The following is an 18,272-nucleotide window of genomic DNA, read 5'->3' on the forward strand; positions in this document are numbered from 1 at the left end:
TCATGGAAAAAGACGACCACCCATTGTCCTGGTCTTAACCCTCAGAGGTAGCTGGGGCAAACTATTTCTAGTGCTCTTCAGCCTTCACTAGTAGGTTTACTCCAAGAAACTGCCCAGTCTCCAGCCTTTCAGCTACGACCCATGTGCCTCCCAAACCCACAACTCCAGTTCCACTCTTCTGACTCTGTTTTCAGTTCGAGTTTTCTGACCAGCTTCTAAGCACCTGCATATTTCATTTGTACATCCAAAGTCTAAAACCATATGTGCCAGCACCTCTTACAATAGGATTTCTTTCCAAAAGTTCTTCACCTGGTTAATAGTGCCATGTGATTCCAGAAGTCTTGGCATTGACTTGGATTCATCTTGTCCCTCCCTAATTCCCCACGTCTGACTGCTCATCAACTGCAGCCACTTCTTCCTTTGAAATTTGTCTTGTCTCTTCTGCTGTTCTTGTTGCAGCACTCCAGTTGAAAACTCTATTATCTTACACCTGAATTAGCATTAAATAACAACCTCATAGCTATTTTTCCAACCTCCAGCCCCTTCCCCACACTACCTGCAAATGCTGCAGCTTGCCAGCAAAATGAGCCCCCCAATGCCCCACTTTCAGTACATCCATCCCCTGCTGATGGAACCATTGTCAGCTCTGTGTGTCCCATGACATCAATCCTAATGCCTCTATTGGTAACCAAGGCCTTCTCATGCTTCTGACTATCACTGATTCCCTCCACATTCAAGCTGGTGTCACTCTCCCCACTCATGCACTCCCAGGGCTCCGTTAGCTGTGGCTCACGACACTCCAGGCTTCGCCTTTTCCAGTACAATGCGATGTGCACTTGTTCTTTCAGGCTCAAGCTGAGTTCTGGTGTTTTCAGGATTCTGACCCTGAAGACTGGCACCCATAGCCTCTGCCTTTTCTGGTCTCTGCAGCACTTGCAACCCATTTCCAGATGTGGGCTCCTGATCTAAGACTATCCAGCACCGTTCTCCAGTTATTTCATATCTTGATTGCCTAAAGAACCTTGTGAACTTTGTTTTGCCAATAGCTTCCACAGTTCTTAGCACAGTGCTGGTTTGGAGTCCTAATTAGTGTTGAGGAAAAGGGATGATCAACATACTGAGGCAGAAGATTGGATGAAGTCCCTGTATGTAAAGATCTCCAAACACGTAAAACCCCTTGTGCTTAAATATCTGAACCAAATTTAGGGGAGTCACAAAAATGACATCGTTTGCCTTGAATCCAGAATAAAGAACAAAAAGCCACACTTTCTCATGGGCTTGTTCAAACCTGCTGGGACACAAAAATATTAATGACTAAACACAGCCTAATGCGCTACCTCTGAAACCATACTGTGGAATTCTAGGCATCCTCCACCAGCTTGGAAGTGCCAGGTTTGTCCTGGCAACCCTGGAGCCATGTGGGTATTCGTGGTCTCCACCAAGATGTCTATGGTATTGATTTTGTACTTCCTGAATGCACAGGAGGCCTGGATAGAAGCATTCACTCCTCTCCCTCCAGCTTTCAATCCCCAAATATCACCTACTGTTTAAAATGGCTCTTTCCAGCCCTCTTCTGCTCTTCCCTGAGACCCTGGCACTTGTAAAGGTTCTCCCCCACTTTTCAGATACACTCTACATGTCTGCGACATCCCCAGAGACATGTCCCAGCCTTTTCACTTTTGAGAGCATCCTCATCTACTGATGCGGGTCTTTGACAATGGTCAGAAGTTTCTTCTGCTTCAAGAACTACTCCATTCCATGCAACAAGGTTCTGGACAGTGGCTAAATCATTTCTCCCCAAACCTAATATATTTAAAGGCTTGGTTCATGTTTAAGATTTGGTAATTCTCCTGAGACTATGGTCCTTTAAGGCTGTAGTTTATCTTAACTATAGCATAAGTGAATTTTTAGGTCAAAGAACACAGATGTCTGCAAATCAGATCTTTAATCGAAATTAATAAATTAAAAGAACACAAAATTAAAGATTTTTCTTGAGGTACTAATAATCAGCAGTTTAATCCATACATAACATTTTTGTGCCACAGGTATGTAACCTATGATGAAAATAATTGGAAACTATAAAATATAAATACATTAACAATATTTATATTAGCAATAATGATAATATAAAGCATAGTACAGATTACTATAAAATGCTTTACGTTATAGGGATATATTACATCTGATATTATTATTACCGCCACTAATAATATTTCCCCAACACTCACAAATCTGAGAACGTTTTCTGAGCCCTGTCTCTAAATGTTTGGCTGTGCCCGACTCTGTAGCTGACTTGAATTCCTTGTTCACTGTCTGATGATTCATTGCACTAAACACCATTTTCCTGATAATTAAAAACTGCTCACTGGCAAGTGGGAGCAGGAACAGGCTGATGGAGGATTTATGCAGAAACACAAAATGAGCCAAAAGACAAATGACCTGTTCTGCCTAGCTAAAGACTTTTTTTTCCCTCATCATCTAAGATTTGGAAAGGCTAACTGTACTGTAGGAGAGAGGTCTAGGAAGATATGTCATTCTGAGATGAGGTGGATGCAGGGGGAGCCCTTACGTGCTGGGTTGAGAGTGCTCAACCAAGTCACTCTCCCGATTTAGAACACAGACTACTGCCTCCCGCAGAGGAGCAACACCAAAGCCACTTTCTCAGCCCACCCTATCAGACCTTAGGGGAAAGTCATTGAGTTTGAACCATTTGTTAGACCAATGATTCACTTTTTCAGTTTCTCTTCTTCAATGTGACAATGCTTTCCTCAATTTCAGAGAAAATGAGTACTGAGTCTAATGGTTGCATAAATGCAGCCATTAAGATGTTCTAAATTGACATTGCATCACTACTCCAGGCAGTCTACTTGGCTTCTGGTGAAAGACCTCAGTGACACCAAAGCCCATGGCCCCAGAACAGCAGCTGCGACATCACATATGTGTGTGCACACACACGCACACACATGCTTCTTAATTCTACAAGCTAGCAAAGCAGCACACCTCTCTTCATCAGTAAAGTGCACCCATCTTCACAGTGCAGACTTTGTTCCATTTGTGTGTACTTATTTGCACCTTCCTGGCCCAAAAGAATCCTGGCATCATTAAGAGATGAGCCCTTTCCCTTCTGGGAATAGCTCCTTCCTTGAACTGATTGGGGCCAATATCTGTAAAACTCATTAACTCAGAATCCTTTCCCATTCATCCTTATGTATGTCTTTACTTGCAAACCATTCATTACCGCATATTCTAGATTGTTTAATTAGTTTCCATGGAAGAGTTCCTGTAGGACAGCTTAGCATACATCGTTCAAAAGCCTTTGATCTAAAATAACAAGGTAGTTATTTTTAAAGTAACTAATATAACCCTAAGCGGCTTACAACCCCCACTGCCCACCCTCCGCTTGCTTCCTCTTCCTACCTCCCCAAACACTTCCTAGAACAATTTACTGATGATATAACAAGTCTATCAGTCAGTGAGTCATCACTGTACATCAGGCACTGTGCTAGGTATGTCATCAGCAATATGTTCTTTAATCTCACAGCCACCTTGGAGGAAACCATGCTAAGAGATGTGTGCCGACTTGTCACATTACACAGGGCTAGTAAAAGGTTTGGGGGTCCTGACCTTACCTTTGGGTCCTAGCATCTGGGCTCTTTACCTCCTCTCATCACAGCACACAATCTGGGAGAAGTCACAGCTTGTTGACACTGACCTGCTGTCCCTTTTGCATTCTGAGTGCATCTGTTGCTGCCAGTCGCACATCAGCTGGCTTCCACCTGTGGCATCAGTGTTGCTTTGCCTGACTGCTTTCCCTGGCCCTGGAGCCTCCCCCGCCCACCCGTACAACAGGCCAAGCAGCCCCTGACCAATTGTGTGGAAATATCACAGCTCCCTCGACCCCAAGGTGGGCCAACTCTGAAGCATGTGCTAACCTAGACATTGTTTAGATGTAAATCTCAGGGGAATTAGGCCTGCTCAATGACCCACATGGTCGGTGGCTTGAGAACCCACCTCTTACAGGCTGCCTTCCTTTCTCTATCTTACTTCCTTTCTCATCTCAGGTACTTCTTGGGATCACCACCCAGATAAGCCACTTACTTTCAAAAATCTTGCCTCTAGGGCTGCTTCTGGGGGAACCCAAGGTAAGATGGGGGTGGCCTGGAGATGCTGACCGGGGTTCTCTGTATGCTTCCAATCTGGTTTATCTGTTCTTACTCTTCACTTGTTCTTTATAACAAGTGAGAAAGGCCTGGCACCCCCATCTCTGTTTTTCTCTTTGTCCACTGTTATGAAAGCAGAAGTCTCTTCCTACATGCACACATCCCTCATATCCCATCCTAGGGACTAGAATATTCTACATAAAAGTGAGGATCTCTCAATTTGCTCTGTCCACATTTCAGTCTCTATATTCCCAAGTCAGTGTCCTCTCAAAGCTTTCAAGGAGCCTTCTGGAATGATGTGAACAACCCTAAAACAAGTGACTGGGAATAACTCATCTTTCAGAAAAAAACTGTTCCTCTGGGCAGGACACCCGGCCCTCCTTATCTTAAAAAATAATCCCTTCAGGCCAGGCACGGTGGCTTACGCCTGTAATCCCAGCACTTTAGGAGGCCGAGGCAGGTGGATCACGAGGTCAGGAGTTCAAGACCAGCCTGGCCAAGAGAGTGAAACCCCATCTCTACTAGAAATACAAAAATTAGCCAGGTGTGGTGGTGCACGCCTGTAATCCCAGCTACTCAAGAGGCTGAGGCAGAAGAATCGCTTGAACCCAGGAGGCAGAGGTTGCAGTGAGCCGAGATCACACCACTGCACTCCAGCCTGGGCGACAGAGCAAGACTCTGTCTCAAAAAATAAATAAATAAATAAAAATAAAAATAAAAATTTCCCTCAATGATTTGCTGTATCTTCCGTCTTCATTTGGATTACACTCTAGTATTTCCATTCCTTGCCTGAATTGGTGACCAAGCAACACCAGTTTTGGGGGAGCTATAGAGCCATCAGAAGACTTTTGGATGGAAAATGTCAAAACTAGAGCTGGGGGTCACCAGGGAACAAGCTGCAGTGGTGAGGGGTGGGGGACATGAAGAGGAGGGAGGTGCTAAAATGGAGCTCGTGAAACCTGAGGCCTAACCTCAGCCTTGCGCCCCAGTCCCTGCACCCTGCAGGGTGGCTTTTTTAGGCCTGCTTGCCCCTGCTGACCTGACTGTTTCTTGAATGAGACAGCAGTACCTGGCAGGGAAAGCCCCTACTCTTCCCAAGGCCGTGATACCAGACCATGTCATTTGACCTTCGAAGCCTCAGCCTTTCCACCACCCACCACCATGTAAACAATTTCCTGTACTTTGCCTAATGACATATCAAACGTGTTGAAAAATTACATTGTGAATGAATGCATTTGTTTCTTGGGTTCCATTTCCTTTTTTTGTTCCCTCTCCTCTACTTTTTGGATGTATTTTTTCTGCAGTGACAATTCTCTACTTTGTCCCCATGCACACCTATTTATCTTGCCACTGTATATATCAGTGACAAGGTCTATATTCCTTTATGTATTTCTCATTCACCATTTTATTTGTTTTTCATACTTCAGTGTGTCCGAAGGCATGAAGATTCAATCACCATTTTTCTTTCATACCACCTCATTTTTTTCTATGTAGACTTTGCTCTTTTCTCTATTAGTGTTTTCTAAGTTTTTCTCTTCACATTTTCTTTTCTGGTATACCGTCTTGGCACTTCCATCTCCAGGTTTTTCTAACGGCAATTTCTTTCTTTGTAAAAAAAATCCATCCTCATCCCTCTTACAGCCCTGCACCACAGCCGTCAGTTATAACCTTAACAGTGGCCTCCACTCAGGAAAGTTGTCAAGTTGATAAATATTGATATCTACCCTACCATTTTACCACCACTTTTCTGCTAATGCATTTGGTTGGCATCAATCAGCTTCCTTGCCTTCTGTGAGCGCCCGGTGTGGAAACTGGTCCTGATCTGTCACTTATAAGTAATCTGCTCCACATTTCATCAAAAGCTCAAAAAAAAGGAAGAAAATATGGAGGAGAAGTAGAGGACAGAGAATCAGTCTAGAATGACCCAGAAGGAAGGGAGATGGGGAAGCCCAGCAAGAGGAGGAGAGGCAGAGAAAGGTTGCAGCCTGGTGTGTAAGAGAGCTCCTCCCAGGAATGCCCTTAGTGTTGAGGACATCAGCAGTGCTGAATGACAGCTGTGTCCTCTTTGGGATGTTAACCCTGCTTATCTCCTCCAACAAGGCTCCCCAGGGATGAAGATCTACATTGACCCCTTCACTTATGAGGATCCCAACGAAGCTGTCCGGGAGTTCGCCAAGGAGATTGATGTATCTTTCGTGAAAATTGAAGAGGTCATCGGAGCAGGTATGGCTCTTCCCTGTCTTATTTCTGTTCTCCTGGTGTCCATACATCTTCTTTCCACCACCTAGATGGTCTCTTTCAATATGAAAGACCCCATTAGGAGGAGAGCTTCTATCTTCTTTCTCCTCAGAAGATGAGTCTGAACTATCTACGTGTGTATCTAGGACAGAGAGAAAACATCACTTGGGATCTTTGGGGACCTTGACCATGGTGGCCAGGCTTGTCTGTTGTTGCAGAAAAGTCAGCTGCAGTTTTATAGATTCAGAAATAACTCTGGAAATGGACCACCAAATGCAGATAAGGAGAGAGACAGAAGGTACTTAGTTGAGAAGGCTTTGAAAGAAATCTACATTTTTAGTATTCCACTTACTAACAATGATATCTCAATGCCTTAAAGTCAAGATATCTTGCCATACTGTAAGTTCTCCATTTCCTATGTACATGAATTTGAAGACAGACCATGATGAGTAGAAGAGAGACCACTGTTTCCAGAATAAAGTCAACCTATAGCCTTCTTTTTTTTTTTTTTTTTTTTTTTTTTTTTTTACAAAAAGTCTACGGTATAGCTGGTAACAACATAAGACAAATTTCATTCTCAAGAAATGTATGTGCCCTCATCCACCTTCCTGCACTGGAATAGAAACCCAGCCCAGCGTGAAACTCACTGCCTGAGATGCTCTCAGGAAATCATACCTAAGACTGATCTAGAATTTTCATCTTCCTTTAATGGGCTAGTAGTTGAGTCAATTTGGTAACGGACCTAGCCTTATTAATGTAAATCAGATAAAACATCTCAAAATATCATTAAAAGAAATCTCATTCCTGTGTCTTATAAACCTTCTTAAAAGATGTGTTAAATTTGTTTATTTTCTTCTATGACGTTCTTCTTCTTTTCTTCCTCTTCAGTTCTTGTTAGCCATGGTCCAAGCTCTCTTCACTAATATGCTGTCATCTTTTTTAGGTTCTTGGATCTAGAAGTGCTTTATTCATATCATTATTGGGAAAGCCATAGAATTGCCTCTCTCAGTAATATTTTAACTCAATAAAATATGTTTAGTCAAAGTCTTACAGCTACTTCATATATTATCTTTAGGGGGAATGTCACCATCCTTCTGTTCACTGCTCTCTTAATGTACTCAGGGGTCAAAAAGCCATCTGTGAAATTGGAAGTCACATTTGAGATTCTGCCCCATTAGGCCGCCATCTTCCTGCTCTGGTTTCCCTCTTGAATAACTTTGTCCTCACACTTCTTTCAGCATATGTGTGGTGGGTGCTGGGAAATGACACACCACCTGCTCCTGCCAACCCTTCAGGAGTTTCAGTTGGGTCACCAGACTCAGATCCACATGAGTTTATACATATTTCCCATTGACTTTTACATTAAGAGTGTTACTGAGCCACGACTTTCACTTCTGTGCAAATAATTTTCTCTTCCCGTTTAGATGCTGACGTATTTAAGGATCATGCCTTGGAAGGCTGGGTACCAGATGAACTGGATAACTCTTAAGGGCTCAGATTTCTCCAGTAAACATCAAAGAGTGTTTTAGGAGGGACAGGCTTTCAGTCCTGCACTCTGTTTGCTTGCGTTATTAATTGTTGTTATGGCTTGTGGTAATGGTGTTAGTGACTTTAATGTTGTTATTTATGTCATGTGCTTAGAACGATGTGTTCTGGACTGTATTTCATCCCAGAGAGCACACATCAGCCCCACCCCCGCCTGCCTTTGTCAGAGGAGGAGTAAAGAGCCTTCTCACTTTATGACCCTCCTGGATAGTTACAATTTGGGGTGAGCTCACCAGCTGCTGGATGCCCGTAAAAGGATAATTGATAGTTCTGCCCCATCCTTCACCTCCATTTGTGTGTAGCATTTGCCAGTGCTGCCATGTTTGTGCATTCTGCTCAGAGAAGGTTCAGTCCTCTCCATGACTCACGTGGTATTGGGGAGAAATTATGCATTTAGTAGTTTCTATGATGCCCAGTAGCATGGCATAAAGACCTCTTCCCAGTTACTGCTGACCACTCTCTAGGAGAGACCAATCTCCTTGTAATTCAGAATATCCCAGAGTGAATCCCTGTGGATATTAACTTACTGTGCATAACTTTATGCAATTTTAACAGAATACACTCCTGCAGGGAACCAATTTTTTTCCAGGTCCTTTTCTCCTCTGTCATCATTCTCATTTCCCTCATACCCTGCCCCACTGAGGCTGACTCTTCAGTGCTAAAAGAGCTGGCGTGGAGGTCAAATTGTTTCAAAAGTAAGGAATATGTTAAGGTAAGATTTATGCCATGTAACTGGCAATGTTTCTCTTAGTCACTTGAAATACTTGAAGCAGGGCGAAACTTGGGTTGCAAAATGGCAACAAAACATGAAAAGAAGAACCAGAAGTTCTTTATTCTTCCTTTATTTTTTTCTCTCCCTCCCTCCTTCCTCTCTCCCTCCTCTTCTTCCCTCAGGCTTTTACTGAATACTTCTTATTTGCTGGATGTGGAGTTCCAGAGGCGAATAAACAGACTCAGAGGTCTGACAGATTTAGTGGGAAAAAATCAGGCCAGTAACGGTTAATTATTCCACACCATCCACACAGGCATGTATTATGCAAAGTGTGGGGCCAGCACAGAGCAGCATCCAGCTTGCTGTTCTAGGAGGGGCTGGGCATGTCAGGAAGGCTCTGCAAAGAATGACCTCTGGCCTGAGTCTTCAAGGATAAACACTAGTAGAAAAAGTAAGTTTTCATGAGGCATGTGAGAGAATGAGATAGTGACAGAGAGGAAAACTAAATGATTTAAGAAGGATAATGAATATGACCTCCCAGCAGTGGACATGCTGTGCTGGACAGCCTGCGGTAGCTTGCAAGAGCCAATTATGCACATCTGTTTCTAGCCCCATGTTCAGAGACATCATTTTGGTAGCTTGACATCGCCATAGTAGAAGTATTTACACCGTGGGAATGGGCAAATGCTACAAATCCTGAGCCTGCCCTCTATTTGTCCCTCTGTTCCTTCCTTCCTTCCTTCCTTCCTTCTTTCTTTCTCTTTCTTTCTCTCTTTCTCTCTTTTTTTCTCTCTCTTTCTTTCTTTCTCTTTCTCTCTCTCTCTCTCCCTTTCTTTCTCTTTTTTTTTTTTTTTTTGAGACGGAGTCTCACTCTGTCGCCCAGGCTGGAGTGCAGTGGCGTGATCTCCACTCCCTGCAAGCTCCACCGCCTCCCAGGTTCACGCCATTCTCTTGCCTTAGCCTCCTGAGAAACTGGGACTACAGGCGCCCACCACCATGCCCGGCTAATTTTTTTTTGTATTTTTAGTAGAGATGGGGTTTCACCATGTTTGCCAGGATGGTCTCGATCTCCTGACCTCGTGATCCACCCGCCTCAGCCTCCCAAAGTGCTGGGATTACAGGCGTGAGTCACCACGCCCAGCCCTTTCTTTCTTCTTGACAGCAATCATAATGGGAGTATTTACACTATGGGAATTGGCAAATGCTACAAATCATGAGCCCCTCCCTCCCTTCCTTCCTTCCTTCCTTCCTCCCTCCCTCCATCCCTCCCTCCCTTCTTTCCTTCCTTCCTTCCTTCTTTTCTTTCTTTCTTTCTCTCTTTCTCTCTTTCTCTCTTTCTTTCTTTCTCTCTTTCTTTCTTTCTTTCTCTTTCTCTTTCTCTCTTTCTTCCTTTGTTTCTTCTTGACATCAATCATAGTGGGAGTGTTTACACTATGGGAATTGGCAAATGCTACAAATCATGAGCCCCTTCCTTCCTTTCTTCCTTCGTTCCTTCCTTCCTTCCTCCCTCCCTTCCTTCTTTCCTTCCTCCCTCCCTTCCTTCCTTCTTTCCTTCCTCCCTCCCTCCCTCCCTTCCTTTCCTCCCTGCCTCCCTCCCTTCTTCCTTCCTTCCTGGAGAGCTGGTAGTTGAACACTTATAAGCACACCCCCACCCTCCAGACTGTGTAAAGTTATTTCAAAGAGGTTGCAGAAGAGCCACCCTGCACCTACTAAATATAGAGCCAGAGGAGAAGGCTATGTTTGTTGCAGGAGGGATTATGTTTAGAGTTCAGAAAGAACTTTATTCAATAAACATTGTTTCTGTGTATGTGACTGGAGGGGGCGGGGGATGCTGGAAAAATACACTCAATGCCTAACAAGTCCTGCCATGCAGGGGTTATTGTCTAAAGTGCAGACATTCAGTGCCACTCAGTGAGAGGAAGGCAGTGATTGAGAGCTCAGAGGAGGGCTCTGAGAATGTGTAGCCCTGGAGATGGGAGAGAAGGCTTGATGGCAGGAGAGGACTCAGGGAAGAGGGAACAAAGTGGCCCCTGAGGTTGTGAAGGCTTTGGATGGACTGACATTGTATGTCACATCCTGAGAACAAGGGGAAAGAAAGTTGCTGGGGAGGGATTTCCTGTGGTTAAGTATTGAACACTAAATCTGGAGAATCAGGCCAAGATCTAGAGATCCAGAGGCTGCTATATGAATTTTATCCCATAGAAAATAGGTTTCATAGCAAGGTGGGTGAAAGGACCAACGTTCTAGTGAGCCGAATCCTATAAATGCTCTGCTTGGATTGCATTGGAAGAGGGGGATGGGAAAGAATGGGTAAAACCTTGGAGGTTGTGGGGTTTTGTTTAGATGGTACAGAGAGGCTTTGAGATGGTTGATGCTAGGATCGAGGCTGCATTTAAGTGACTAAACTTATCCAAACTGGGGTATACCCAAATGAATGTGATGAATGGAGTGACCAGTGGGCTTGGTGCCTGGAGTTGATGGGGAGTGGTAGCATGGAGGCTGTGATCAGAAATGAGGGGCCTCAGGTTAAGGGAGAGGAAGGCTGCCTGGCACCCAGGGTGTGGGGAGTGGCAGTTGTGCATGTGAGTGAAGACCCATGGAGGACAATTAAGAAACTGTGAGGCTGAAGAGTTGCATCAACTGCCAAAGTTTCTCCTAAAGTTGTTGCAAATGTTGATCAAAGAAATAAAAATATAATAATTGTGAGCCAGGTGTGATGCCACCCAAGAAGACAATAATAAATCATTAATTATTAAGTAATCATTTGTTTAATGTCCATCTTTCCTCACAAGGCTCAAAGTTCTGTGGGAGCAAAGGAGTGTATGTGTTTTGTTGGTCTGGTACCTGCCTAGTGCATGGCTCAATTAAATATTTGTTATATATGGCAAATGAAAGTAGGTTCTTGGTGGGAGAACATGGCAGTGTTAAAAATCTGGAGAACTAGATAGTGTTTGGGAGAATGAAGAGAGACTGGAGAGGTGGCATGAGATCATGAATCATCTGATGCTCTGAAAGTGGCCCAGTGGAGTGAAGGAAAGCTGACCCTTCCTCTTCTCACTGCAGATAATGAGAGTAATTGAAGTATCTTTACAGAGGGCAGCAGGTTACCTTGATATGTTCAGAGAATATCAGCTTATTGTTACCATGAGTCTGACTATCAGACATCATCTCATAGGTCAACTCCAATGTATTGGTTAATTCTGGTCAGTTTGATCAGTAGACTTGCCCAGAACATGAGTCAGGGCTCTACAGCTTGAATGGCACTCCTGGGTTGTGCAGTGTGAAACCCGTATAACTGTATGCAACAGCCTAAGCATGACTACGTAGGTAAAGGTGTCACCAGAAGTTGTTGCCAGAAGAAGACATGCCATTTGTATTTTCATTAATAAATACGTTCTCCTCTGACTCTAGCAGCTATTGATTCAACATTTCCAGGAATGGATGATTGTCTGGAAGAAGGAAGCCTGCAGTGAAAGGGCTGTGTGAGAATAGCTGGGATGAGGGAATGTGTGATATGTGTGGATGGGGATGGAGTCATCTGTGAGGCCAACAAAGGCCCAGGTTTCCTTGGAGATGATTTGGCAGAAAGGTCACTAGCAAGTTTGAGAGTCCTGGGGTCATTCAGCGTGCAGATAGGCAGCATGAGGGTAGCTCCACGTTGAATAGGAGTTACGGCAAGAAGCATTTCTAGGAGAGGAAATCATAGACATGTCTTCAGGAACATAGTCAAAGTAGCTAGCATCTCTTGAACACTCACCGTGTGTCTGACAGTACTCTACATCCTTCACAAGCATGTGTCTCATTTAACTCTCTTATTACTCTGTGAGTTAGAGCATGTGTATGTGTACACATGTATATTTTCTTGCAACTAGTAAGGAAATCAACATTCAGAGGATAGCTTGCCGAAGGTTGTGCTGCCAGTTAAGTTTATGGTAGAGCTAGAATTTAAACCCAGCTAGAGCTGATCTAGATCCGGAGAATGTAACCCTCACATGAATGTAACCCTTGGGCTGTTGCATATAGTTACAGAGTGGCTAGTTGCTGTGGAAAAGAGCGGCTCAGTATACAGAGGCATTGCTTCTGATGGCAGTTTGGAATACCCATTGCTTCGGTCTAGCAGTTTGGAATACTCAAGCCTCTTTGTTGGGAATTGTGATACTGTGCTAGAATTCATTATTACTCTATTGTGATGCTACAAAGACTGTCCCACATGCCCTGGAGACAGCATGGTCCTCATAGAATACCTTGGTCCTGTCTTGTGGTTCTCTTCTTCTAAGTGTGATCAATTATCAGCATTAGGAAGTACAACAAGGACTGAGACATTTAGCATCTTTAATTATAAGTGCTTGCTTATGAAAATAAGCTAATTACATATAAAATATAGATGTACGTATGTGTGTGAAGATATATACACACATATGTGATATATAGGTATGCAGTTGTCTAACAACTATAAAAACTTACAAGAAAAGAGAAAACCATTTTCCCTCCCTCCCTGGATATTAGGTATTGTGAATACCATGGCTGTCAAGCAGGTTCCATCTCATGTGCCAACTCAGAGGTCTGGTGATGAGTATCTGAGGAGCTCTGGTGAAAGGCTGACGATGGTTGTGATCAACTAATAATGTCTGTCCTCTGTGCAGGGTCAGGAAGTGGTGGAGTGTGTACCATGGTTCTGCTCTCCCTGGTTTAGCCATAACTCATTTATCTTGCACAGGCTAGTGTGTTAAAACTTGCTTGAAATCATGCTTTAAAACCTAGTTTAAATGTATTCTTTAAAAATTCCATTTCTGGTGTAAGCTTGAATTAGTAACTAGTAGCTCCGCTTTCCTTTTTTTTCCCCCAAGGCAGTTTTTGACTTCAGAATGCTGCTTTTTTTAAAAAAGTGCAATTCTGTGTAGATTTGAGCTGTGCACAACCAGCAGCTACTGCTTGAAATATCTGCTGGTAGGTGAATGTTTCGTTTTCAAAAATTGAGAATTCTTTTCTTCTGATTTTACATATAATATTGAGGCATTTAATGCTGCTGAACTACTTTTTCTCTCTTCCTCATTTTGTCAAGGAAGGTAGGAAAGAGGAATTGGCAAGGAGCCGAAACTTGTACGGAATAATTTCAGCAGCTCTCTGGGAGGAAACGCATAGGAACTGGTTAAATTACCCTCAGCTGACAGACTTGAGGGCCAGGTTCTCAAACAGATGAAGCAGGCATTAGAATCACGTGGAGGCTGCTAAAACCCAGGTCACAGGCCCCACCTACTGAGCTTCTGATGCTGTGGGTCTAGGTGGGTTTTGGAAAAGTGCATTTTCTAACAAGTTCCTAGGTGATACTGATGCTACTGGTCAAGAACCACAGTTCGAGAACCACTGCTGAGCCCTTCGGCCACTAGACTGGCCTACAGCTGGATCTGGGTCCTAACCAAATAGATGTTTGGCTATAGGAGAGGACCCAATGTCAGCCACAAAGATATGTGCCAATCAAAGTCCAGTTGGACCAAAATTAGGCTGGCCGCATTTACTGTCAGTAAAGAATGTGTGTGAAAAGAATCAACCACAACCACTCCCCAGCACAATCGTTACCTTTAAGTGTCTGTCTTAAATATAATGTTAATTCTTGAATTGCTAGAAATATTTTCTAGGTATTATGAATTTTTATTAAAAATGAAAACGTTATGGCCATGATTTGGAGCTCATGTAAAAGGAAGCTCTTTAGAGTTCAGATGATGGCGAATCGAAGTAGCATAGACATCAAGTCCTGGCCCTAATTGCAGGAAAATTATCAAAAAGCAAAAATAGTTTCTTGTAGATACTATATTAAACTGAAGTCAAAGATCACAGGCAACAGCAATTTCTTAGATTGTAAGTGACACACAATCTTGATTTCCTGTTTGTTATTAATAATAGCAATACGCCCATTGACTCCCACCTCTTTATAAGGCTGTAGGCTGTGGTGTGCTCAAGGGCCAGAAGCCCAGACTTTAGCATCCTAGGCTTACCTGAAGACACCCTCCATGCTCAGGCACCTGGCAGGGAAACTTCACCATGTCCCCTGGCAGAAAGCTCTGATGTGTCTTAGATCAGTCACCATAAGTCTCAAAAGGCTACCGAAACCTACTTTTCCTCTCTTTTCTCTTCCGGTGAGACCCCCCGCTCTGCACTCTCCCTCCCGACTACCTACTTCTGTTTTGTCTTTTTAAAACAGGACTGGCCTGGTGGCTCATGCCTGTAATCCCAGCACTTTGGGAGGCTGAGGCAGGCAGATCACCCGAGGTCCAGAGTTCAAGACCAGCCTGGTCAACATGGAGAAACCCTGTCTCTACTAAAAATACAAAAATTAGGAGTGGTGGCGCAAGCCTGTAATCCCAGCTACTTGGGAGGCTGAGGCAGGAGAATCACTTGAACCCGGGAAGTGGAGGTGACAGTGAGCCAAGATCACATCACTGTACTCCAGCCTGGGCAACAGAGCGAGACTGTCTAAAAAATAAATAAATAAATAAAGGCCAGGCATGATGGTTCACACCTGTAATCCCAGGATTTTGGGGGCCTGAGGTGGGCAGATCACGAGGTCAGGAGTTCAAGACCAGCCTGGCCAACATCGTGAACCGCCGTCTCTACTAAAAATGTAAAAATTAATCGGGCGTGGTGGTGGGAGGCTGAGGCAGGAGAATTGCTTGAACCTGGAAGGCTGAGATTGCAGTGAGTCGAGATCATGCCACTGCAATCCAGCCTGGGCGACACAGCAAGTCTCTGTCTCAATAAATAAATAAATAAATAAATAACCACCCACAAGTGTTTCAAACGGTTTGTAGTTTACAAAGCACTTTCTCCTAGACTTCTCCCAACACCCTGTTAGTAAGGCAAGACAGTTGGTCACTTCTTTTTATTGTATAGCAATGAGAAAGCTAGGTTCTGGAGAAATGAAGGGCCTGCCAACATCCAATGTCTCAGGTGTGGTTTGGGTATAGACATGGAGCTTCTTCCTCCACTCACTACCAATTTTCCCCCCAGCTGCACTCAGGGCGCTACTTAATTACAGGGGAGAACATAATCTCCTAGTGAGGATTAGATATTAAGTGACATCCTTTGTAGTTGGTGCTTTGAAAACCTCCCGGCTTGGAGAATATGAAGACATTTCTTTGCCAGACAGAAAAGGAGTTCTTTTTATAGAATTTCCATTCTTTAAGTCACTGCAGAGCAGATTTCTGAGAGCAGTGACACCATGACCACGAAGGTAACCAATCACAGAGTCCACCATGCCCTACCCAAAGAAGGCATGTTTCTATTTTATAATTTTTAAAAACTGTATGAGTTTTTAGACTTGAAGACCAGTCACACAGATTAAAAATTAAATAACATTTCCCAATTAGGAAAGTAGTTTGATTCATACTGTCCTATACATCTTCATTGATTTCTTCCTTCCTTCTTTTCTTCTTTCTCTCCTCTCACATTTATTAAGTCCACACTATGTGCCAGGCCCTGTGCAGTATGAGGCAGCCTATATGTGTGCTTTGCTTTCAAAAGTATTCAGAAGTACAGAGATAAATTTCAGGAATGCCATGGCTTTTGGCAGTTCACTAATTCATTTGAAAAGTGCTTGGATGGTTTAAGCCTATGGGTTTCAGCCTGAGCGGCATGTCAGTATCACTGGGCAGCCAGGCCTGGCTTCATGGACCTGTGACCGGTGCATTTGCACAGGGCCCAATGTTCAGAAGGACCTGCACTTGGTTTATTTCTCTGTGGTTGGTCACATTTTTGAACAAGGAGTCCTGCACTTTTACTTGGCACCATGCTCTGCAAATTATGTAGCCAATCCTTTGGGCAGCTTTTAAATATGTCAATGTGCAGGCTGTACCCAGACCAATTCGTCAGAATCTCTGAGGAAAGGCCCAGGCCTCTGGACTCTGTAAGTCTCTTCAGGTGATTCCAGTGGGCAGCCAGCTTTGAGAACCACTGAGGTAGAACAGAACTTCTCAACTGGAGTCTTCTTGTGTGTTGTGGAGGACATCAGATTTACTTGGAGCACTTTTCCAAACTCCACACGTTGATATATAGAAACTGATAAATACACTGACTTCCAAATATTCTGATGCCACCCAGCTCCCAGGCAGGAGGCTTACATAAAGGACATCTGCCTATGAAACAGTATCACTTCTTTTGCTCTCACCTGGATATTGAGTTGCTGTGATAGTCACTCTATATGACTTGTTTGGACCTGCATATTTGGGGCATGATAGTCCCTGAACTATAACTTCATATCTATGTAGCTTTATTCCCCATAGCCCTGCTAACTGAAACATAGCTATCTAGAGGCAGTATGGCAGGAAGAGATGGGTATGGACAACAACCCTGGCTGTGACTCCCACCTGTGTGATTGGGACATGTTTTCCTAGTGCCTCAGTTTCCTTATTATTTAAATGGCCATAGTAATACCTACCTCCCAGGAGTGTTGTGAAGATTGAATAAGTCATACAAAGTGCCTAGCACAGTTCCTGGCACATAGTAGGTGGTTAATAAATACATGTTTGTGTACTGTCTCCTCCACAAAGAAATATTAACACATCTTTACCCTCAACTATCAACTCTGGCTTTTTTCTAAAAGAAAATAGAGCCCATTATTATGGCAACAAGGAAGAAATAGTAACTAATATTCTTCCATTAGTATACTTATCAAATATGTAATTTGTGTTAATTTAGCTCATGTTATATATATATAGCATACATATATGCTATATATGCTACGTATCTACATGCATACATATATACGTTACATATATACATGCATACATATATCTAGACACATATATACATACATCCACATATATATACACACATATACACACACATGTATGTGACAGGTCTGTATTGTCTAGTACTTTTCTTTAAATTTTACTGATTTTAAATACTAAATAAGCTATTGTAGTGTTTGTCTATGGAAGATGATGCTGCAGTAAATATATTTTTAACATACAAATTCAAATACTGGTACTTCTACTTCTGGATAAAGCAGAGATAAGAATCTTCAGCAGTTCGTAACCCAAGAGTGAGCAAGGCAAAAGCCAAACATATAATAATAAATATGATACAACAACTTTTACTGGCATGTCTGCTATGTGCCAAGCACCACAGTGGAGTGGATGTGCAAGCTACAAACATGCATGAGACTTGGTCTGACCTCCAGCAGTTCACCAAAAGAGCATATGATTCAATGTGAAAACCAGTGTTGCAGCCAGGTGCAGTGGTGCATACCTGTAGTCCCACCTACTCAGGAGGCTGAGGCAAGATGATTGCTTAGCCTAGGAGCTCACATATAGCATGAGCAACATAGTGAGACCCCGTCTCAAAAAAAAAAAAAAAATAGAGGAAGGAAGGAAGGAAAGGAGGGAGAGAGGGAGGGAGGGAGATGGGAGGGAGAGAGAGAAAGGGAGGAAGGATGGGAGGAACGAAAAAGAACAGCCCCCCAAAACAAATAGTGTTATAAATGATATTTATCTGAGTGTTAGGTCCATGTTGAAATCTTCCTAAGGTGCTTAACCAACCTCTACTCCAGCCCCAGTTTCTATCAAGTTCTGTTGACTCTGGAGCAGTTTTTCATAATAGTCCTTTCATACAGCTTCCTTCCA

The 18,272-nt window shown here is 43.3% G+C and overlaps 1 protein-coding gene across 1 annotated transcript in view; it reads left to right on the forward strand.

The window, feature by feature from the left end:
• The window catches only part of EPHB1 (EPH receptor B1), a 457,899-nt gene that overhangs the window by 372,252 nt on the left and 67,375 nt on the right, over window positions 1-18,272 (forward strand). Inside the window, exon 10 of the mRNA XM_001115263.5 lies at window positions 6,261-6,383. Within this exon, the coding sequence (XP_001115263.1) occupies window positions 6,261-6,383 (123 nt within the window). The remainder of the gene's footprint in view (window positions 1-6,260; window positions 6,384-18,272) is intronic.

This window comes from Macaca mulatta, chromosome 2, assembly GCF_049350105.2.
Source record: "Macaca mulatta isolate MMU2019108-1 chromosome 2, T2T-MMU8v2.0, whole genome shotgun sequence".
NCBI lineage: Eukaryota > Metazoa > Chordata > Mammalia > Primates > Cercopithecidae > Macaca > Macaca mulatta.